This window comes from Cylas formicarius, unplaced genomic scaffold (assembly GCF_029955315.1).
Source record: "Cylas formicarius isolate icCylForm1 unplaced genomic scaffold, icCylForm1.1 PGA_scaffold_7__23_contigs__length_41026272, whole genome shotgun sequence".
Taxonomy (NCBI): domain Eukaryota; kingdom Metazoa; phylum Arthropoda; class Insecta; order Coleoptera; family Brentidae; genus Cylas; species Cylas formicarius.
Genome location: NW_026844352.1, coordinates 5,460,096 through 5,481,302, shown reverse-complemented (window position 1 = coordinate 5,481,302; position 21,207 = coordinate 5,460,096). Strand labels below are relative to the sequence as shown.

At 35.4% G+C, this 21,207-nt stretch overlaps 2 protein-coding genes across 3 annotated transcripts in view; one reads left to right on the top strand and one right to left on the bottom strand.

The window, feature by feature from the left end:
- The window catches only part of LOC132705740 (centrosomal protein of 135 kDa), an 87,442-nt gene extending 66,923 nt beyond the window's left edge, over window positions 1-20,519 (bottom strand). Inside the window, exon 1 of the mRNA XM_060676588.1 lies at window positions 18,205-20,519. The gene's annotated coding sequence lies outside the window, so the exon portion shown is untranslated. The remainder of the gene's footprint in view (window positions 1-18,204) is intronic.
- LOC132705742 (sphingomyelin phosphodiesterase-like) overlaps window positions 1-20,974 on the top strand; it is a 28,401-nt gene extending 7,427 nt beyond the window's left edge. The window contains exons 3-14 of one of the 2 annotated variants that reach the window (XM_060676591.1): window positions 514-631; window positions 682-852; window positions 4,428-4,558; window positions 9,590-9,738; window positions 12,031-12,109; window positions 12,166-12,338; window positions 15,106-15,300; window positions 15,360-15,460; window positions 17,448-17,600; window positions 17,673-17,782; window positions 20,526-20,710; window positions 20,767-20,974. In XM_060676591.1, coding sequence (XP_060532574.1) covers window positions 514-631; window positions 682-852; window positions 4,428-4,558; window positions 9,590-9,738; window positions 12,031-12,109; window positions 12,166-12,338; window positions 15,106-15,300; window positions 15,360-15,460; window positions 17,448-17,600; window positions 17,673-17,782; window positions 20,526-20,710; window positions 20,767-20,902 — 1,701 coding nt within the window. In that variant the 3' untranslated portion in view covers window positions 20,903-20,974. Of the gene's footprint in view, window positions 1-513; window positions 632-681; window positions 853-4,427; window positions 4,559-9,589; window positions 9,739-12,030; window positions 12,110-12,165; window positions 12,339-15,105; window positions 15,301-15,359; window positions 15,461-17,447; window positions 17,601-17,672; window positions 17,783-20,525; window positions 20,711-20,766 lie in introns of those variants that run through there. The other variant, XM_060676592.1, reaches the window with a different exon arrangement.
- The last annotated feature ends 233 nt before the right edge of the window (window positions 20,975-21,207 follow it).

Here is a 21,207-nt window from a genome sequence, read left to right as displayed (position 1 = left end):
ATTTAAACTATAATAAAAATATAATAAAAAAGCTATTGTAAGATGTGTCTCTCAAAGCAATGTTTCATGTCTAAAGGGAACCCCATGAGTAATAGTGCTTATATTTATGAATACTTCACATTACTGTAGATTTTTTTGGGTTCAAGAGCAAACCACAAAAATTCTATTCGTTCAAGGTCACTGTTTGACTGTTTGACTGTGTGACATGGGTGATTTCTAAGCTCCGAAAACTAGACTTTTTAATTTTTTTATGCATATTATTCTTCTATTTTACCGTAAAAATTAAAAAACAAATGGGATTTTACTATTTCATTTTTACGGAAGGAATTAGAAGATTATTCTTATCACTCAGTGCCTTCGGTTTATACAAAGACGGATTTAATTTTTTTTTTTACATTTAGTATATTTAAATTTCGTATTGCGAAGGAAGACACTTTTTGGGGTAGAGTAACACATATTTCTCCAACATTTTTTATCGATTAACGCAAAAGCTGCCATAAATATTCCTTTTAGGACTTGAAGGTTCAGGGCTTGAAGGGCGGGGCCCACATCCAATATTCCGCGAGCAGGAACTCCAAAGGGATAAGGGATACCGTGTCGTCTAAAATCACCTGCGGAGTTTGCAAATTAGGTAAAAAAGTATATAAATATTTCCGTATCGAACCTTTTTTAATAACTTAGGCGTGGGTTTGCTAAACGCGGAAATAAGATCGGGCAGTAGTTTCGACTCGATCGGAGAAAAATTCGTTTCGCTATGCGTGACGTTCCGCATTGAAACTTTGCCGGTTTGCCAGGGAATATTCGACACGTACGCGCCGGAAATCCTGCCCGTCCTGCAAGTTTCTCCCATAGGTTTGTACTTGATTGTTGAATGGAACTAATACAATTTTACTGGTAGAGTTTTCCAAATGATATACCGTTTTTATGACATAATAAATGTTTATTATAATTATAATTGAAGGAGTAAATTTAGCTCTAAAATAATGTTACAATATTTATTAAAAAAAAGTTATTTTACATCAAAATAATCACACACCCATATTAATAATTAATTCTGGTACTAATGGACTTCTGTTAACATTTTCTTCTTCGATGACATGTTCTACACATTGGAAGCAGATATTTTTTGTACTTCACTCTAATTAATTCTATTGCCTCAGAATTAAGTTTCGGCGAGGTATTGTTTCTTTTTTTCAAAGATGTCTCCTGTCATGTTTTCGTGGTAGTCAACCTTTGTTTCTTTGACATCTTTTACAGAAGGCAACAAAGCGTTATCTACCCTAAATACGAGGTTAGCGCCAAAATTTCCCGGCCTGACATAGATGCAGCTCCAGTGTCACGATAAAACTTTGTCTTCTTTTAAATATGTATCTTAGTAGGCTGCGAAAAAAAAAATTGAAGTCTTGCGTCGAATAGTTTTTTATTGACAGCATTTTGCACAAGACGTATTCGAAAAAATGTCGCACATAACGCAAATTGAGTATAGAGTAGTCATAAAGGTTTTGACAAAAGAAGGGTTAGCACCTAAAATTATTAAAGAAAAGCTGGATGGTGTGTACGGCCAAAGTTCTCCTTCGTATTCTGTAGTGAAAGGATGGGCAAAAGGTTTTTGGTTAGTTTGATTGATGATTCAAGAACTGGTCGACCAGTGGAGGTCATAACAGAAGATATTGTTGCGATTGTGGAAGAGGTGGTATTGAGTGATCGACGTTTAAAGGTCAAGGAAATCTCAGAAATTACTAAGCTTTCTGATACAAATGTTCGTCGAATTCTGCATGATCATTTAGGTACGCATAAGGTTAGTGCAAGATGGGTTCCTAAAAACCTTTCGGCTATTCAAAAACAAAGCCGTATCGAGTGTGCGCGGTCTTTTTTGGAACTCTGTGGGTCGGAACCGAAGCCTGTGATAGAAACTATTGTGACGGGAGATGGTTCTCTATTATGACCCTCTATCGAAAAAAGAATCAATGGAGTGGCGTCGAAAGGGTGAAGCACCTCCAGAAAATTCAGAGTCTGCCAGTCAACAAAAAAGGTGATGGCCACGATCTTTTGAGATTGTGAAGGAATTCTTTTGATAGATTTTAAAGAAACTAATACCACTGTCAATGGTAAATATTACGCAACATTATTACATAAATTGCGAGACTGCATACGTGTAAAACGTCGACGAAAACTGACCAGAGGCGTGCGTCGTTTGCACGATAATGCACCTGTCCATACTGCTAGTGTTGCCCAAGCTGCCATTTTAGAGTGTGGCTTTCAAAAGATAGATCATCCTCCCTATAGTCCAGATATGGCCCCCAGCGACTATTATTTGTTTGGATATTTGAAAAAGGACTTACGTGGACTTTGGTTAGTTTTGGTTAGACAAACCAAAAGAATATTTGTTTAAAGGGATTGAATTGTTAATAAAGAGATGTAATAAGTGTATTGAAGTTAAGGGGGATTATATTGAAAAATAATAAAAAAATTGTTACTCTACTTTGTTTATTTTAGAATCACATTATGCTACACCCTTAAATTGGAAATCAGTTTATGTAGGAGATCAATTTATCTAACGGACAAATTCCACTTGAAATCGAGCTGCCTCAAATAGGTAGGAAGATTTATAACAAGCACACTAATATGAATTAACAGTTTAATCAACGAAAATTTCCCTACTCTTAAAATACAACAGTCCGCATGACACAGTCCTTGTCGGCTGACATCTTAAATGCGGCCCTGGCTTGTGGTACACCTGCTGAAAAGAAGGGTCCTTTGCGCTTTACAAAAACACAAAAGGTTGTAAACACTGTATATTGTTTGGAGAACTCTACTTGTCGCTTTCGAAAGATCGATAAAGCGAATTTTTCGAAAGATCCGAAATTTGAAGCTATCGAATTAAAAAATTTTGGACGTATAAAGCTTAACTCTCTAACGGAACCTATTGAAAATTTGTGGAATTATATACAAGGTGTTTTTTTTTTTGGGCAAAAATTCTGAAAATTTCCGGTTAATAGTTGGTTGTAAATAAAAAATGTTTAAAGACGGGATAATTTTGTTTAAACAGTGTCGTAAAATGTGTCGAAAGCTGGGTGGTAATTTTTAAAAATATACGGAGTGTGCCTTTTATTCGCAAAAAACTGATAATTGCAATAACTAGAAGACTGATTTATTTGTCCATTTATTTTATACAATGTTATAGCCTGTATAGACATTTAAAACTTTTATATTTAAGGTTTTCACCTATTGTGCAGAATTGTATATTAAAAATGTATTAAGTGTCCTAAATTTGCAGCTACCGACTTCAAATTTGGTAGAGAGCTACAAAACTATACTAACATCTACACTGTATAAACTAGGTTGCAATCGTATATACCCAAGTATTTAAAAAAAGATCAATTTTTTTTTTGGGTTATTTGTGCTTCCAGAAAATAATTGTTTTTCCGAAAGCATTTACCTTATCCGAAAAATTCTTGAATCAGAAAACGCAGAATATGCAAGGCTATAACTTTTTTTCAAGCATTTTTTCGATTAAATACAGGGTGTTCCAGTTATGAACAAAAATCCAATAAACCCTGAAAAGATAATACTAACTTTTGTATTAAAAGTTTTTCGCGGTGACTTTCGTTAACCGCTGTAGGCAGCTACGCAAATATAAAAAATAACCCTGTACAATAGGTGACAACTTTAAATACAAAAGTTTCAGCGGTCCATACGGACTATATTGTTATGTAAAATAAATTCACAACTGAAACGTAGCCTTAGTCTTAGCAGTCTAGTTATGACAAATTTTCATTAAAAGAGGAACCCAATTTTTCGATTTATGTGTCTAACTTTAACTCAAACCGTTTGGAAGTTAGACACGTTTTTTAATATTTAAATGCGTATAAACACTGTGTTCAATCTTTCGGTAATATTATTGGTTTATTGAGGTTAAACGGCTTTCGGTGTGATTGGTTAGATCGTGTATTAGACTAAACGTTAAATTCAGCACCCTTCTAAGAATATATTATCACAACTCTACGTAGAAGCACTATACTTTAACTAACTTACTTTCAAATATGTATATCATTGTTCTTTTGCTAACTAAAGTCCGACTTTCTTCGCTTTTACGCAGCACTAGCTCTGAAACAGTAGTTAAGCATTCTACTGCGAATGCACTACTTTACTTTAATTTTTAGTGTGGATTAGTGTAAAACTACACTACGTAGGTATTAAGATTAGTGTAAAATTTACACACTAATCTTCTGTTGCTCTTGTTGCTTTATCTATCTAATGTTTATCTACTGTTGTAGTGATAATTTTGTTCTAAGGAGCAGCAGTGAATTTTACACAATTTTCTACCGCGAACAACACTGGATGCATTTTTTGCTGTATCAAAAGAAAATCTTGCTTTCATTGACTATACTTTTGTTTGTGGAATTAGGGTGATCGGTCTGTTTTAGATATAAATGACATATGCGGTTTGTTATTCGGTGACGCTTGCGGACACACAAACATCCCGGAACACGAATGGAGCGTTGCTCTTCCGGACACACCCAAACCGGAAGTTCGAGAGACAGATCAACCTCTACCGGTAATCTCATTTGTTTTTCCCTTTCATAAGTATTGCAGCGAATCAAACAATGAAAAAATTCGCGATATTTTACAAAACCAGGAGATCGAGTTTTCAATACCGCGATGTATTTCTTTATCGAGTTAGCTGTGATCGTATCCGACAAAACGAAACTCTGATTGTCGGCCATTTTGGTTCAGTAATTTGACATTTAGTTGCTTTGTTTTGTCAAGTGTCCATAATTTTAAGACCATGAAATTTATATTTATTTATGTTGTGCGTATTTATATTGTGGGACCAAATGAACCCAATGTTATTATTGGGATTCTTGGAATCGCTTAGTATCGTATTCCGATATTCCTTGGAGAGGGTTAGAGGTATATAATATAGCGAAACTCTGTATAACGTAAAACTCTATATTACCAACAAAATTTGTTGTACTATTAGGTCTCCATACAAAGCTATATATTAATCCACTATATATAACGAATTTCTTACCCTCCATACCCAAAGAAAAAAGCGCACATCAGGCAACAAAGTAAGGAATGTAGGTCGACTTGAATTAATAGAGTCTCTTACCTTCTCAGAATTCCTTACAATAATAATCTGATTACCGAGAACCTGGTCGTCCTAAGTATTTTTCTCCTAAAAAGCGATTACGTTAATGCCTTTATCGGTATGTATAAAAGCACACCATTGTTTCAATCAGTTCTAATTTGACTTAGTGAATACGGCGAGCGAAAAATTTTATTTCTGGATGATAAAGTTGCTTTAATTCGGGAGATAGAACGAGGAGAAAAGAAAAGTGATGTGGGACGTCGATACGTACTTACACCGTCGACTGTATCCACGATTTGGAAGTGTAAAGTGGGTGGAAACTTTCTAAAGAACGTATAAAAGTGTTAGTAGCTGCCAATATGGGTGGGAGAGGAAAAAGAAAGCTAGTCGTGATTGGAAAATCAACTAACCCACGATGTTTTGAGAACATCAAGCATTTGGAGGTCACTTACAAGGCAAACAAGTCTGCATGGATGGAAGAAAATGTTACTTCTCTTAGATAACTGCCCTGCATATCCCCATATTCCAAATCTGCGGAATATTGAATTGGCATTTCTTCTAGCCAAAACAACAAGTGGAGTACAGCCGATGGACTAGAGAGTAATAAAAAGCCTTAAGAGTTGATACAGGAAAAACATTTTAATGGAAATGATCGAGTCCGATGACAAATGTTCCATTAATATGCTAGATGCAGTCAACTTTATTCGTAAAGCTTGGAAAGAGGTGGCAGCAGAAATAATTCAAACACAATGCGAACAGGACTTGGAATATGATCAGCCACTAAGCGAGTGGATAAAGCATTTTCAAAAAAAAATTACGTTTACAAGTGAGGAGTTGCAAGATTTTATGGTGATAGATCAGGATTTGCCTACCACAGTAGGCTTGACAGAGGAAGCCAATTACAACAAGCAAGAAAGGGTGCGGAAGAGCACCAGGAGGAAGAAGAAGATGAAGAAATTGATCTGGGACCACCATCAACCATTCAAAAAGCCCTATATTTAGTTAAGCTGCTAAAGAAAAATTTTATGTATATTAAATATTTATATAAAATGTTCCTAAGTAGATGTTAAAATATGTATATAATATAATTAAATATTACAGAACACATATGCGTATTGTTATTTTTCAAGCGCCTATAACTCTTTATAACGAAAAAAAAATTTCGCTATATAGAGTTTCGACTGTATTTTCCTTCTCAGTTGTTCAAAATTTAACTCTTTAGGTTTGTATTCTAATGTTCCCATTATGCCGCAAGGGGATATCCTCAGGCCATCTATTTAGAGAATAACTGTGGTATATCGTGTACAGTAAATCCGCAAGCTATCCAGTTAGAGGATATCCCTGGGATGTATTTTACAGTATATATGCTAACGTATATCCTAAGAATATCCTCCACATGTCTCGGGACATGCGACTTAAATGGGACATTGACCGGATATAGTGGGGATATTGTGGGTAGGTTTTAAGTACAGCTGAATAAGAATTCGTTGCCAATTTATTTATTTTTAAATCCATAATAGTACTTCTCTCTTGTTCAATAGTCTCAGTTGGCCGTGAAGCAATAAGCAAAACAAGGTTTTAGTGCATTTTTCAGAGACCCATCCAACAAAAAAATGTTTATCATAATCGAACAACAGATTTTAAAAGGGTGTACAGTTTTTTATTTTTATGACTTTACGATGTGACGAAATTTAATTGAACATTTACAACGTGATGTTCTATAATTTGTCAAAAATAAATGCATCCACGTAGAGAACAGCGGCCCTCAATGATCCATTGTCGTATTGTCTAAACGCGATTTACCGGACACAAGTAACGATTTGAAAGCACAAATTAGTATATCGACAGACAATAGAATTAGTACTTGTAAACCTTTTGAATTACGGAGACTAACTACACCGTAATTTTACGGTGTTTGGCGTTGTACGGCATTAGTAGGTAGGTAATTTTTAAATTAATGAATTCGCATCCGTCATTTTTCCCGTGATTCGATTCAAAGTAATAAATAACACTTTTGAGACGTGGGACCGACCGATCCCATTTATAATTAAACGCAAAACCTAATAAGCATACAGGGCGAGTCAACGATAGAGTAAAGTTCATTATAGGATGCACAATTTAAAGTTATTTCAAAGTATACAGGGTGGCGCAAAAAAGGGGCGACGAATATGACATACATTTTTTATTTATTTTAAAATTTTGTTCTGACTTCCTTTTGAAAATCTTCAATTTTTTTTATCAATAATAATACATTCGTAAACCTAATAGTTTATCTAGTATTTTAATTTTTCTAAAATACTAGTTTTCCCGCTGACGATTTATTCGAAGGTGACGTAAAAGACATATGCATCGGAGTTTGAATTATATACTACAGAATGTTCGAAATAAATGAATATATTTGGATCAATTTAAATTAAAAAATCACGATGTTCTTAAATGGCACACCACATAAATTATTATTTTTCCGATCTTGCAAATATCTACAAATTTTATTAAGTACGTTAAATTTTTAATCCTTTCAGATTTATTTTAATTTGTCCAAAACTTACCATTTTTTCTGTCTAATTGCTATAACCTTGGCTCTGACAAAACAATTAGTTAAGATTAAAAAATGAACGGGAGAAAGAGCCATAGCTAAAGGAACAGACAATTAATAACAATTTTAGTGAAAATAACGGACAAATTTTAAATTCATAGAAAAAGTAATAGTTTTTGGGTATATTTTAGTAAAACAACACTAATACATTCACTGACATGAGTGTCAGAATTGACAAACGTCAAAATTCAAAGCGTGGGAAATATCTCCGAAAACATCCGATTCCTCCCAAACCGGTGCTGTAAAATCTCGGAAATGTCCGAAGTGGTTCGAATTAGTGGGAAACGAAGCTGTCGTGGTGACGCTTCCCGCACGTTAGATCGGTGTGTAATTAGGCATTTTACAGACGGGAGTAGAAAAATAATATTAAATACCTATTACTACAAATTCCTCTTGGATCCATTCATTTCTGTGGATAATGATAATTCTCGAATTTCTCATGGGAAACAAAACTGACGTGGTACAGTTACGCTTCCCGCACTCTAGATCGGTGTGTAATTAGGTATTTTACAGACGGGAGTAGAAAAAAAAATTATGCACCGATCTAGCGTGCGGGTAGCGTCACTGTACCATGTCAGTTACGTTTTCCACGAATCCGAGCCAGTTCGGCCATTTCCGAGATTTTACCGCACGGGTTTGGGAGCAATCGGATGTTTTCGGACATATTTTCAACGCTTTCAATTTTGACATTTCTCAATTCTGACAGTCATGTCTGTGAATGTATTCGTGGTGGTTTGCGAAAATGCACCCAAAAAGTAACGGTCGTAGAAAAAGTATAGTATGCAACTCGTTTGGTAAACTTTTTAAATCACTCGTTTATTAACTTAACGTTATAAACTCGTGAGTCAAATGCCGTTTACTGCACTTGTTGCATAATATACTATTATTCCACTGTGCGATAAACGGCATTTGACTCACGCGTTTATTTGACACGACCGAAGCGCAGCGGAGCGAGTTTTTAATAAACGAGTGAGTTAAAAAGTTTACCGAACGTGTTGCATACTATACTTTTTCTACGACCGTTAGTTTTTGGGTACATTTTCGCAAAACAATAAAAATACATTCACTGACATGACCGTCAGAATTGACAAACGTCAAAATTCAAAGCGTGGGAAATATCTCCGATTGCTACCAAATCCGTGCGGTAAAATCCCGGAAACGTCCGAAGTGACTCGGATTCGTGGGAAACGAAACTGACGTGGTAAAGTGACGCTTCCCGCACGCTAGATCGGTGCGTAATTAGGTATTTTACGGACGGGAGTAGAAAAACTATATTTTAAACACAAAATTTCGATCGGCCCCTATTGCCTCATTTATAGCGGTGCAGAGGTTCACCCTTTGTCCAAAATCTTCAAGTTCTTGGAATATTTGTGTTTTCTAGTGGCCCGCTTAACGAACTTAAAGGCTAGGGATTATCTTGAACTTGAATTACAATTTTCAATTGTTCATTGTTAGCATTCCGGTTTACCACTTTCCGTTTTTCATATTCAATACTACTACTAATATCAAACAGTTCCATTATCTAGTTGGTATACATCTATTAGGGTACTTCGCCTTGTAAAACAAAATATTTTTCCCGCCACACCCAATAAATAAATCACATTAATTAATTCAGCTTTAGAAAAATCCATACTTGGTTTGTGATTTTTAGTTTTAATTTACTGGCTCCATAATTAATTTTAAGAATTTGTTTACTCAGTTGTCAGGTAATAATGTACTTTTATAGCAATAGTCTTAGACAGAAAGAAGGGTAGATATTGTCGCATCAGTGTTATTTATTAATTCGAACTTTTGAATTGTTTGTCCTTACTTACTTTGATAATAAACGGGCCACCCCGTATGTGGTATACTACGTAATTGACTAATCATGAAAAATGACGTGTAGGTATCATCCTCAGGCAGGTACCCCGTATTTCAAAGTACTGCACATATCGGATACCCATTACGACCCGGAATACGTGGAAGGTGCAATAGCCAACTGCCAAGAACCTCTGTGCTGTAGGCCGTACAGCACGGCCGGAAAGGAACCGATAATACCGGCAGGGAAGTGAGTTGAAGATTCAGTTTATGTCACAAGAAAAAATAACAGACGAGGAACATTCATTATTTTGCACAAAAGTGTTCCTAACGTTGAAATCGATAAAAGCAATAATTTCCAGACCTTTCAGGTTTTTTAAACAAATTGAACTAATACTAATACTAATAAAAACATATGCAGGAATACCGAAAGGATAGATCTGAAATGATAAATTATGTAATACTATTTACAACACTATTGGATTCTTCCTTCATTCCTCTGGTTGTCGATGAATGGAACTTTCTGACGTTTCGCCAATCGTCCTGTTGGCTTCTTTAGAGCTTCACTGAAACTGGCTCGCATTTTACTCTGTACCTGCTTATATATTGTTTGAGGAGGGGCAAAGCTAAAGGCGTGCATGAACGTTGTCTCGGATGACTGATTCCCATATTGGACAAACGTAAAGACCTGACTGTTAAGATTGTTTGTTTGCATGTAGAATCCTATAGATTCTCGACTTTTTCGTTGGTAGAAGAATTGATTGCATGCAAGAAAGATGGTTTAAGTTAAAATTATCCTTGCAGCACTATCTGCATTTCGAGCAATATATAGCGGCCCATTATATATAAGCGATGACTTAGCAAATTAGCAATCATTTACAGTGTATCTCACACTAATTCACTTAAAAATAACATCTTACAGAAAGCAGGCCACGAGAGGAAATCTTTGTATTTCTGCTGCCAATAAATAAAAATAAACCCATAACTTTCTTTAAGCACTTGTGTTGTAATGAAATCATCAACAGCTACGAGTAAATTGCAGCTCATGCTTAAAGATTTATAGTTCAATACGTGCGCTGAAGGTCAACCACACGGAATTAATGTGTCTTTTTTTATTGAACTTTGTTTACCGTTCATGAAGGAAAATATTTGGCAATTATACGACTAAATCTTGGCAAGCTTTCAAGAGGCGGACATATTCAGTGGGAAACTTGGTGATGGTCCACTTGCTTGGTCGTGGTAACAACCACGTTCACCTGATTTATCTCTGTTATATTTTTTGTGGCCATTACCGTTCTTGTAAAGTATTCGTTTCCTGCTGGTAGCTTGCCATCTTAATTAAAAGATGCCACAGATCAAGAAATACTTCCACCTAATGCTTGATGCCGATAAAATAGAAACCTTGTTTTTAACCAATGGCCTTGCGCCAATAACCAATATGGCCGCTGGCAGATCACCCATAAGTTTCCTAAAATATCTCTAGATCTCGTAAAAAATTCTGAGCAAGCAAGGTAAAAGTAAATGGCAGACAGTGCAGGCTTCAGAAATCTTGGAGAGTTACTGATTTTATGTTTTGTAAATCTTTAAATTTGCGTTCTGTTATTGACAATGGCAAATTATATAAAATATTATCCATCTGTTACTGCAAAACTCGTAAATCGGCTACAGTTGGATCAAAACCCATTTTTCCAAAGCGAATTGAGTCATGCATAAAAAGTAGTTTATATGCGGTGACTTTTTGGCTAAATAACGATGGTTCTTTCTGGCTTGGGTGGTTACTGACTATTTCAGATGTTGGTCAGATAAATATTTTTCTTCTAGCAAATTAATTAAAAAAGAAGCATACACACCACGTCACCTGTTCTTAATAATTCTCCCTCCTCTAAGTGTATTATGAAAAGTGTTGACTTGACCAGCACTAGTTAGTTCTGATCAAGCATTCTTCTTGTTTTTTGTTCAGATTTAGTTTATCATTTCTCTATAAAACTTCTGTTTCCTATTCCTCCTCTATTTCTTCTTCTTGTCCCTCGTCTTCTGTATCTTCTTCTGCGTCATTTGAAAGTGGATCAGTTTTACAATGTTTCGGAACTTCGTGTGTTGTTATTTGATTTGTTTTAGTGTCATTGCTTTCCAAAACCGAATTTTTTTTTGGATCTAGAACTCATATTTCTGAAAAAAAAAGACCTCGTATCTAACCAACCAACTACAACGTGGACTTAAAAATAATAACTGGTAACTGACATAACAAAATATAAATATTTTTATACCAGACAGCTACACATGTTTATTTTGTAAGACATTAAGCTGCATAAATATTTTATTTTAATTATTATTGACGTATTTTTCTGCTGATTTTGCTAACAGATAGAACTAGTGCTTTTGATATTTTCGTGTGTGTCGCGACATAAAGGTGATTTTTAGATAATTTTTGTACTAAAAAGTGTAATTTTTTGAGTTATCCAATTGTAGTATTGATCAGTCGGATTCCTTGCATCCGGGTAAATTAAAATTGGAATTCTAATATCTATTTCATGTTGCTTAGATGGGGTTCTTATCAGAAATGCGACGCTCCCAGAGTACTAATAGAGAACACTTTGAGGCATATTGCAGAGGAACATCCCGTACGAACCTTTTCTATCGAGGCAGTATAGAATGTAACCGATTCTCTGGGTTTTAGGATATCGATTACATAATGTGGACCGGAGATTTACCACCCCACGACATATGGAATCAGACCAAGAAAAAAAATTTGGAAGTGATTTCTGAAACTGTCAATTTGTTCCTAGAGGTGTTTCCCAACGTCGCCATATTTCCCGTGATCGGAAATCACGAGGCTTGTCCCTCGGGAAGGTAAGAAAAGCACAACCCTTGTTTGAAGAGAAAACTTTGCACAGTTGTAAACGTTGATTTCTCACGGCATAATCGACACACCCTGTACATAATTGAAAAAAATCCGGAAATGGAGGTTATAACCCTAGATCTCCCACTTTTCCACGTTAAAGAATTTTTTCAAAATGGTAAACGGTTTTCGAGAAAATCAGTTTTTTCTGAAACCATGCAGTGCACCGTAATAACCCCAGGAATAGTGATTTTCAAGTGGATTTTTTCAAATATCTCGAGCAACCGTGTGAGATGGATGAAAACCGCAAATACAAAAATTATAGCTCTTGACACGGTTCGAACCGCTTAGCCATATTTTTTACGAATTTTGATTTAGGGCTAATTATTTATTCTGGAAAACAACAATTTTCAGGGTCCTTTATATTTTTGTGTATAGTCCAAAAACCCTGTACATTAGCGAAAAAATGCTTGAAATAAAAGTTATAGTACCGGATTTTCCCCGTCTTTTGGTTAAAGAATTTTGGAAATCGGGTATACAGTTTTCGAGAAAATAATTTCATTCTGAGAGTCAAAATTACCAAAAAAATGTTTTCAAAAATGGTTCGAGGCATTTGATGACGTCCGGTTTCAACAGTTTAAATGACGGTGTGAAGTACTACCTCTCTGCCTAACTTAAAGTGGAAAGCTGCTTATTTAGGTCACCTTCCACATTTCGTAATATAGCACTTAATATCTTGAACACCCTGTACAATATGTAAAAACCTTAAATACAAAAGTTTTAGATGTTTATGTGGGCTAAATAACCGTGTAAAAGAAACTCACAGCTGGATCACAGCTTGCTAGTTACGGCAATTATCTTTATAAGGGGAACCCAATTTTCAGTTTTTTGTAAATTACCGACGCAGCACCCTGTACATTTTTAAAAAATCATCAAGAATAATGGTTTTTGGTCCGGATCTTGCGCGTTATACATACATACATACATACATACCGTTTTCGAAAAATTCGATTTCATCGATTTTTCGAAAGTGACAAGCTGAATATAATTATTATAAAAGACCAAACCAAACCAATTAGGAACTGAAGTATCGCTGATCGTATCCATGGACCATAGAATAGCACGGACCAAAAAAATGTTTAAATTTAGAACAGACAATTTCTTCATCCCTTGGTAATAAAGATGAAAAAGTAAGGTCTGTTCATAGATATAAGAAAGCGACTAACTGATATGAATTAAGGAAGCAAGTAGCAATGAAATATGGCCGAACAGGTCCGTACTTTGCTTAGAATTTAATTATTTGGGGTTTTGTTAGGGAAGATACTAAACAATATTTATTTATTTATTTATGTATTTATGTTTAAATCTAAAATAAAATTACAAATTATTTTTATTACCTACTTAAATTACTTAAAATTATTCACATCAGTATCACTATCGCTATCATCACCTGTTCTAATAATTATTTGTTCTATATTATTTGCAATATGGATATACGATTGTTCTGCTTTTTCTATATGTTTAACAGAATTTGTCCAACTTTGTGGAGGGATGTTAAAAACTTCGGTTTCTATAAGTTTGAGGACATTGGAGTTAACACGGGGAAAAACATTGTTACGACGAATGGCAGATTCAGTTGGGATTAAATATACAGTGGTAAGGTGGAAGCCTTAAAACTGTATACCCGAGATTTTTTGCATAATTATCACAGACGTATTCCGTTTGTAGGTTCAAGCTTTGTAGCAACTCAATTAATTGCTTTTTGGTATAATCTTCGTGAAAATAAACGTCGTTATTATACATGTAGTTTTGGATTGTTGCTTTTGTGTTGCAGTTGAGTCAACCCAACCCTAATAGGTTTCATCCGAGTAAGTAATTGTCCTTTGTTCTCTGTAAATCCTATTTTTTTCTAGATATTCCAATCGCCATTTCCGAATTCTAAAATATTCCATTAAAACTTGCCTTTTGTCAATTTTTTTAAATCTAAAACCCATGTGTTGAATACACTTCCATAAGGTAGTTCTGCCACATTTAACACCGATTTCATCTTTTTCAAGCCTCCTAATTAACATATCTAATGTAGGCGCGCTTTGTTCCTCGTATAACTGGTAAATTTTACGCCGTATTATATCTTGATCACTTTCATCTACACTCGAGAAAATGTCAGCATCGCTTCTTTTTTTACTTCGCTGAAATGGGATTATTCACAATTTCCCATACAGTTGGATGTTGGAATTTTCGTCAATGTGGCCGTTTCTTCTAAAGACGCTTGCTTGCTGGCACCACGTTCAATGAGAGTCAAATAAACATTGTTTATAACTTCCTTAGTCTCAATAGAATAGTGTTTTCTACATTTGGGCGGGAGCATCTAATGAGATACACTAGACTCGCACATATTTTGCATAATTCGCACACGATTCAACACACGCTGTATTACACACGAAATAAGAATGATTGCTAATAAACTTAAACTAAGTAGTATACCAAACCAAAGAATATTAAACACAGGTAGGTATAAAATTATATTCTATTACGGACCACAATTTTACCTGAATTTAAATTCCGAAACTTTAGGTAATAATCTTGTTGCATTGTATGTTAATGACCACCCTTGGATAATCCTATTCAAATGCAATTGGTCACTTTCTTATATCTATGAATAGACCATACCCGATATTTAACAATCACAATTTTGGTAACATTTGTACGAGGGATTTTGAGCTGAGTCAAATTTTGGTGTTAATGAATCACAATAAATATCTTGTATTCTCGTTCGAGCTTCGCTCCTCCGTGGATGAAGGACGACGACCATTCGTCCGCGTGGATCTACAATCAGATCGCCGAACATTGGAGCAAATGGTTACCAGCTAGTTCTGCAGATTCAGTGCTGCATGGAGGCTTTTATTCGGTTCTATTACGACCGGGGTTTCGCCTTATCGCTATAAATACGAATTACTGTCATTCTTTGAATTGGTAAGTTCTTATTATAGATTTAAGCTTGTTCGCTTCTCGAACTGAAACATCCGTTTCAGGTGGCTTATAGTGAACAGTACAGATCCGGCCAGCGAACTGAAGTGGCTCGTACATGAGCTCCAGCAAGCCGAAAATAATAAGGAAAAAGTTCATCTGATAGGTACATAATGTCAAAATCTGTTTTGACTATTTTTAATAACATAATATCTATACCTTTTTATATGGATTATATCTTTCATCTACACTCGAGAAAATGTCAGCATCGCTCCTTTTTTTTTGCTCGCTGGAATGGGATTGATTATTCACAATTTTCCATACAGTTGATGTTGGAATTTTCGTCAATGTGGCCGTTGCTTGCTTGCTGGCACCACATTCAATGAGAGTCAAAGAGTCAAATAAACATTGTTTATAACTTCCTTAGTCCCAATAAAACAGACAATGAGTCCGAAAGCTGCTCTACATTTGCCACTGTTATCCTTGCACTCAAAACAGCTAAAGAAAAATCTCTTTGATCTTCGATCAGTCGTAGACATAGACATCCTCTAGCTCCGCCCCCTCAAACAATATATAAGCAGGAGGAATGGTTTGTTAGTTTGTAATAGCCAGCGGAAATTTCTTCGAAAAATAACAATTTCTGATGGTTGACCTTTAAACTTTTTTCTGATAAAATAAAGTTGTGTTTTGTTACTAGAAAAATTGAAATGATTTCACTAGGAAAATGCATTTCAAAAAATTAATTAATTTTATCTTGATTGTTCCCAATTTGATTTCTAGCAACATTAGTAACTCTTCTGGGTCATCTACTTCTGTGACCAAGCTGATCAATGTACTGGTCCATCTCGACCTATCCACTTGTTTACAAAATTATTATCTAACCAGTTTCTAACACGTGTTGCGTAATGCTGAAAGCACGTCTCCAAATGAGTAATTTAAGCAAGCATTAGTATTGAAGCTGTTAGGGAAAATATGGACCCATTAACTCATACAAAAACCTATGTTTAAAGTTGATTCTATGACCAACCTTTCATTTTAATAACTCTAGAAGTGTGCGTTGTGAGTGTTAAAAGCTTTATCTCTTGAAACTGTTGCTTCGCCAGATCACAAAATTCTGTCCAAAATATCTTGATGGTTGAAGATGCACTGGCGAAACTCTAAAAGATTTGGAAGGCGTTTGTGCCTTAAATTTAAGATGCAGAATCTAACAACTCGTTTACCTACGCAATAAAACTGGAAATAACGGCGAAAATTTTCAACAAACAAAATTGAGGACTGATATAAAATATTTATCCTAGGTGGAGGATGTGAGATGTAGGCCTAAATGTGGCTTCAATTCTAGGGACGTAAAATTTTACTTTGCTTAAAAGCCACTCAGACTTCACCTTACCATGCAAAAGCCCATACAGAAATATTAAAGAACCTCCTCCCTCCTAACCACCAGAGATGATTCCTTGCCTAATAGTACCTGATCAAGTCTTCTATCACCGACTATCATCAACTCCAAGTTATCAATATGACATTGACATATTGGACGCCACACCGATGACCCATATTCTAATTCAAGAATAGTTGACGTATTATTGAAGTGTCTTCAACTTCTTATTACAAAACCCAGAGAAGCCGATAAGACTAACTGCTCAATATGAGGTATAAGTCCTTTACTTAATCAATTCAATTTTTTTGTGACCACTTCGATTGACTTGTTAACTATTACTACAATCAAACTATTCGTGTTGTTTAATTTTGCATTAGCAATAGCTTGGGCTCTTTGAGAAGTTGTTTATAATTATTCGTGATTATGTTGTCATGTAGTAACATGTCAATGTAGTAGCATTTAACCGCTTTGTGATACTGTTGTAAAAAATGACCTTCTTGAATTATGCCAGTTTTCCTAGTGACCATTTGATTTTGAAAATATTTTTCAAACTCTAGACGGAAAGTTTTTTCCTGTCTAATAAATTCCCGCATAAAAAGATCGCTTGATTGTTGTTGATTTAGTAGTGTGCCTCACAATGTTTTATAATTATATGTTTCATAAGTATATGTATTATAGTTTATAATTTTATAATTAATATAACATATATTTGATTCTTTTTTAAAGTTTATTTCTTAAGACCGATCGTTTTATTTGACTCCGTGTTGTTACTCAGGACATATAGCGCCAGGGAGCTACGACTGCATGAAGATGTGGTCGAACAACTTCTACGACATAGTCGAACGCTACGAGTACACGATAGTGGCCCAGTTCTACGGACACAGTCATCACGACGAGTTCGAGGTTTTCTACGACACGGCCGAATACAGTAAGAACGAATCGTTAGGAAAACGCTCAAAGTTATCAAGAATAAAACACCTAAACCCGATAAAATTTATAGGTAGACCGACAAATGTTGCGTATTTGGGTCCCTCGGTTACCACCTATGAAAATTTCAATCCGGCCTACAGAATTTACTACATAGACGGTGATTACAATGGTACCACAAGGGTGAGTTCTCTGTTTAGGCGATTACCTCTCTGCCAGAAAAGTTTAATATGAGAATATCCTGTATCCTGCAGTTTTGAGAATTCTATATTGGTCTGTAATTGTACTCCATAGATCCCGATAGTGACAGGTAGTTTGACTTACCTGTGCCTTAGTGTTTAAAATTGAAAGTACCTAGGTGTGCTTTCTAAAAAATGAGATAATTTCTCAATGTGCTTAATGGTTTTCGCCACCAAAACTCAGCATTCGGAGTTGCAAAACTAGTTGAAATGTGCTCGAATACGACTGCAGTTAATAAAGGCAAAATACCATTATTTTTAAGGTTAACCTAAGCACTTGATTTTTTTTTTTTACTAGTTTATTGGCCCAGTAACTTAAGCGATTTGGCCAAAATTCCCAAAGCATGCTTGTAAAAAGGTACTTACCCATAGCAAAAAACGGCTTCCCCGCTCCATCCTCTGTCCATCCGGGGCCATCCCGCCTTTAACCGGCGTGGATGGCGAAAACAAGAGGGCCGACAACGATTAGACACTTTAAAACCTTCACAAAACACTTAGGAAACAAAAACCACACAATTGAAACCAATATCAAAACTTTATGGGACTATATCGGGAGTCAGCACAGGTGAAACCGCTATGTGCAATGCTCACGACAGAATCCGGTCTACTAGTTTTTGGTTAGTAACGATTCTTCTTATTGTATGCGTGCATATTAATTCTAGGCGGTAATATAATAAATAAAATACACGGACTAAATTCGCTATAAATAAATAATCGTTTATTGACCACTTATAAATACAAAAACGTATTTTTGAAATCAGGAAGAGTACAAACAAGATAAATATGTTACATATAAACAGTAAAACCAGGTCGACCGGATTGTGATATGTTTTTAAAATCTTTGACATTGGCTTCTGGTATGGTTCGTTTTACGCCACCATTATCCCAATATGTATGACGTTGCGGGCTATCAGCCAATGGTCGAATTTTGTGACAATTGACCTATTATCAAAGACCCATTGAAAATGACCAAAAAGTTTTGAAGCAGTAGAATCTATTTTGTTAAAAAAATCAGGAGTTTTAGCAAATTTCAAAGTCATTTAGAAAATGCTTAAAGTAGGAGAAGAAGTTTTTGAAATATAAAATTATATTCGCCTATCTTTTTTTCTTATTTCAATAGGCAATGTTTTAGTTAAATAAAATTATTATTATCTAATATTACAGCGATTTTCTGCAACCCCAATGAGTCTCTCATTTTGGATTATAAATATTTTCGACTCTCAACATTTTTCTTAAATTGAAATTTGAAAATTTCGAATTGTTTTGAATTTAAGTATTTAAGTTGTAGAGAAGACCACTTCACCCTTTAGCAAATTTTATATTTTTGTACTTTCTTCGTGCCCTGTACAAAAAAGAACCTTATATTTAAAGAAGCAGAAACTTTTTTTTTATAAAGAATGACTTTTTTCCGTATCGTTCGCATTTTAGTCAATTTCTACTCTTGTCTACTCCATCCGTAGACATATTGTATATCATAGCCTTTCAACTTGCTTTGCCTTTCTGTAAAAACCTCATCTGCTCAAAATCTTGAGAAATCTAGTTTTACTTTTTACAAAACCTCTGGATTAATCCTGCGCCTGTTTTTGCTGAATCGAACTTGCTGACGTTTCGCGAATCATCCTGTTGGCTTCTTCAGAGCTTGACTGATGACTCGGATGACTGATTCCCAAATTGCTGACAGGTAAAGACCTGAGTCGCGGTTGAGATTGTTAGGTTGTTTATAAATTTCTATAGACTCTCGGATTTTTCGTTGGTAGAAGAACTGATTACATGCAAGAATTTTAGTTTTATCGAATAAAATTTTATGTCCGGTTTCATGTGTGTGTTCGGCTGACAGCTTATTAGTTTATTTGTCGTAGTCGTAAGGCTCTTTCCTGTTCTTTGAGCCTAGTTGATATTTTTGGTCCAGTTTCTCCAATGTATTTTTTACCGCATATGCATGGAATGCTGTAAACTCCTGGCATCTCAAACGGAATTCTATCTTTGACGGACCGAAGATGTTGAGAGATTTTTGGATAAGTGGTAAATCTGGTTTTGGTTAGTTATACTTCTTTAGAACTTTTGATCTGTGGTCAGTGATGTTTTGAATGTAAGGAAGGACCACAGAGGCAAGTGTAGGTTGCTTTCGGCCTCATTGCTATTGGAAGTATGTGTGTGTGCGTAGGTTTTCTGTAAACACAATGACTGTTAGGTCTGATTTTCTATTGATAAGAATATCTAAGAATGGAAGGTTATTATTAGTTTCCAACTCAATGGGAAAAATCTAGTTTTGCTTTACTTCGAGAAATAATTCATCATGCCCGTAAAGAAATAGACCAAATCAATAAGAATCTTTTGTCCCATCCGAGGTCTCAAATCTTCGTTTGAAGGGGACAACATTAATTTTTGATAAATACTTTTTGAATAAACTTAAAAGTCACCTCTTATGTATATATGTAACAATTTCTTTCTTATCAACTTATTTTATTTCAAATTTAACGAGCCGATAAGTCTTCTCTTCTCCATACGTCACAACTACTGCTGAAGCAGTCGGAAGATTTTTTTTGTCACCAAAATATTCTTCGAAAATATCCGAATTTATGTTTTTATGAAAACCTATCATAAGGGGCGGGATTCAAACGTAAGCAAACCCAAGGTTTACTACTGCCTTCCTCTACACTCGCGTATAACTTAGTTTGTTTATAAAGGAAGTTCTTGACCACGAAACTTGGACCGCAGACTTAGACAAGGCCAATGCCGACGGGCAGCCCACCTGGGTCAAATTGTATTCTGCCAGGGAAGCCTATCAGATGAAGAACCTGCGACCTACCGAATGGAGTAACCTCATCGAGCGTATGATGACGGACTCTAACCTTTTTAATAAGTTCTACCGGTAACGCGAAGAAGAAAATGATCAAACCGATCGTTACTATGGTTAAACATTTTTAGGTACTCCTATAGGGACAGTGCGATGAGGCCCGTGTGCGACTTGAAGTGCAAAAAGGAGATATTGTGCAACCTGAGAAGCGCAAAGTCTCAAAGTAAAGATGACCTGTGTCGGAAGCTGAATTTTGGACTGTTATGACATTTTTTGTGTTGTGTTGGTTGTCTCGCTGTCGATTTATTTAAATAAAGGTTTTGTTACTACGCGTCTCTCATTGAAAATATATAATAGTATTTAGGGAAGATGACGATTGCGCGCATTATGGCAATATTTATTATATATACGCGCTGCCACCAAAAATAAGTTTCAGTTAACTTGGCAATTTTTTAAAGAATAAGTCGGAATTTCTGAAAAAACAAGTCTTAAAGGACATTGGGGTGATTCATAAAGACAGGGCAACCTCTAAACTGGAGGTACTAAGCTCCAAAATATTATGAAATCCCAAC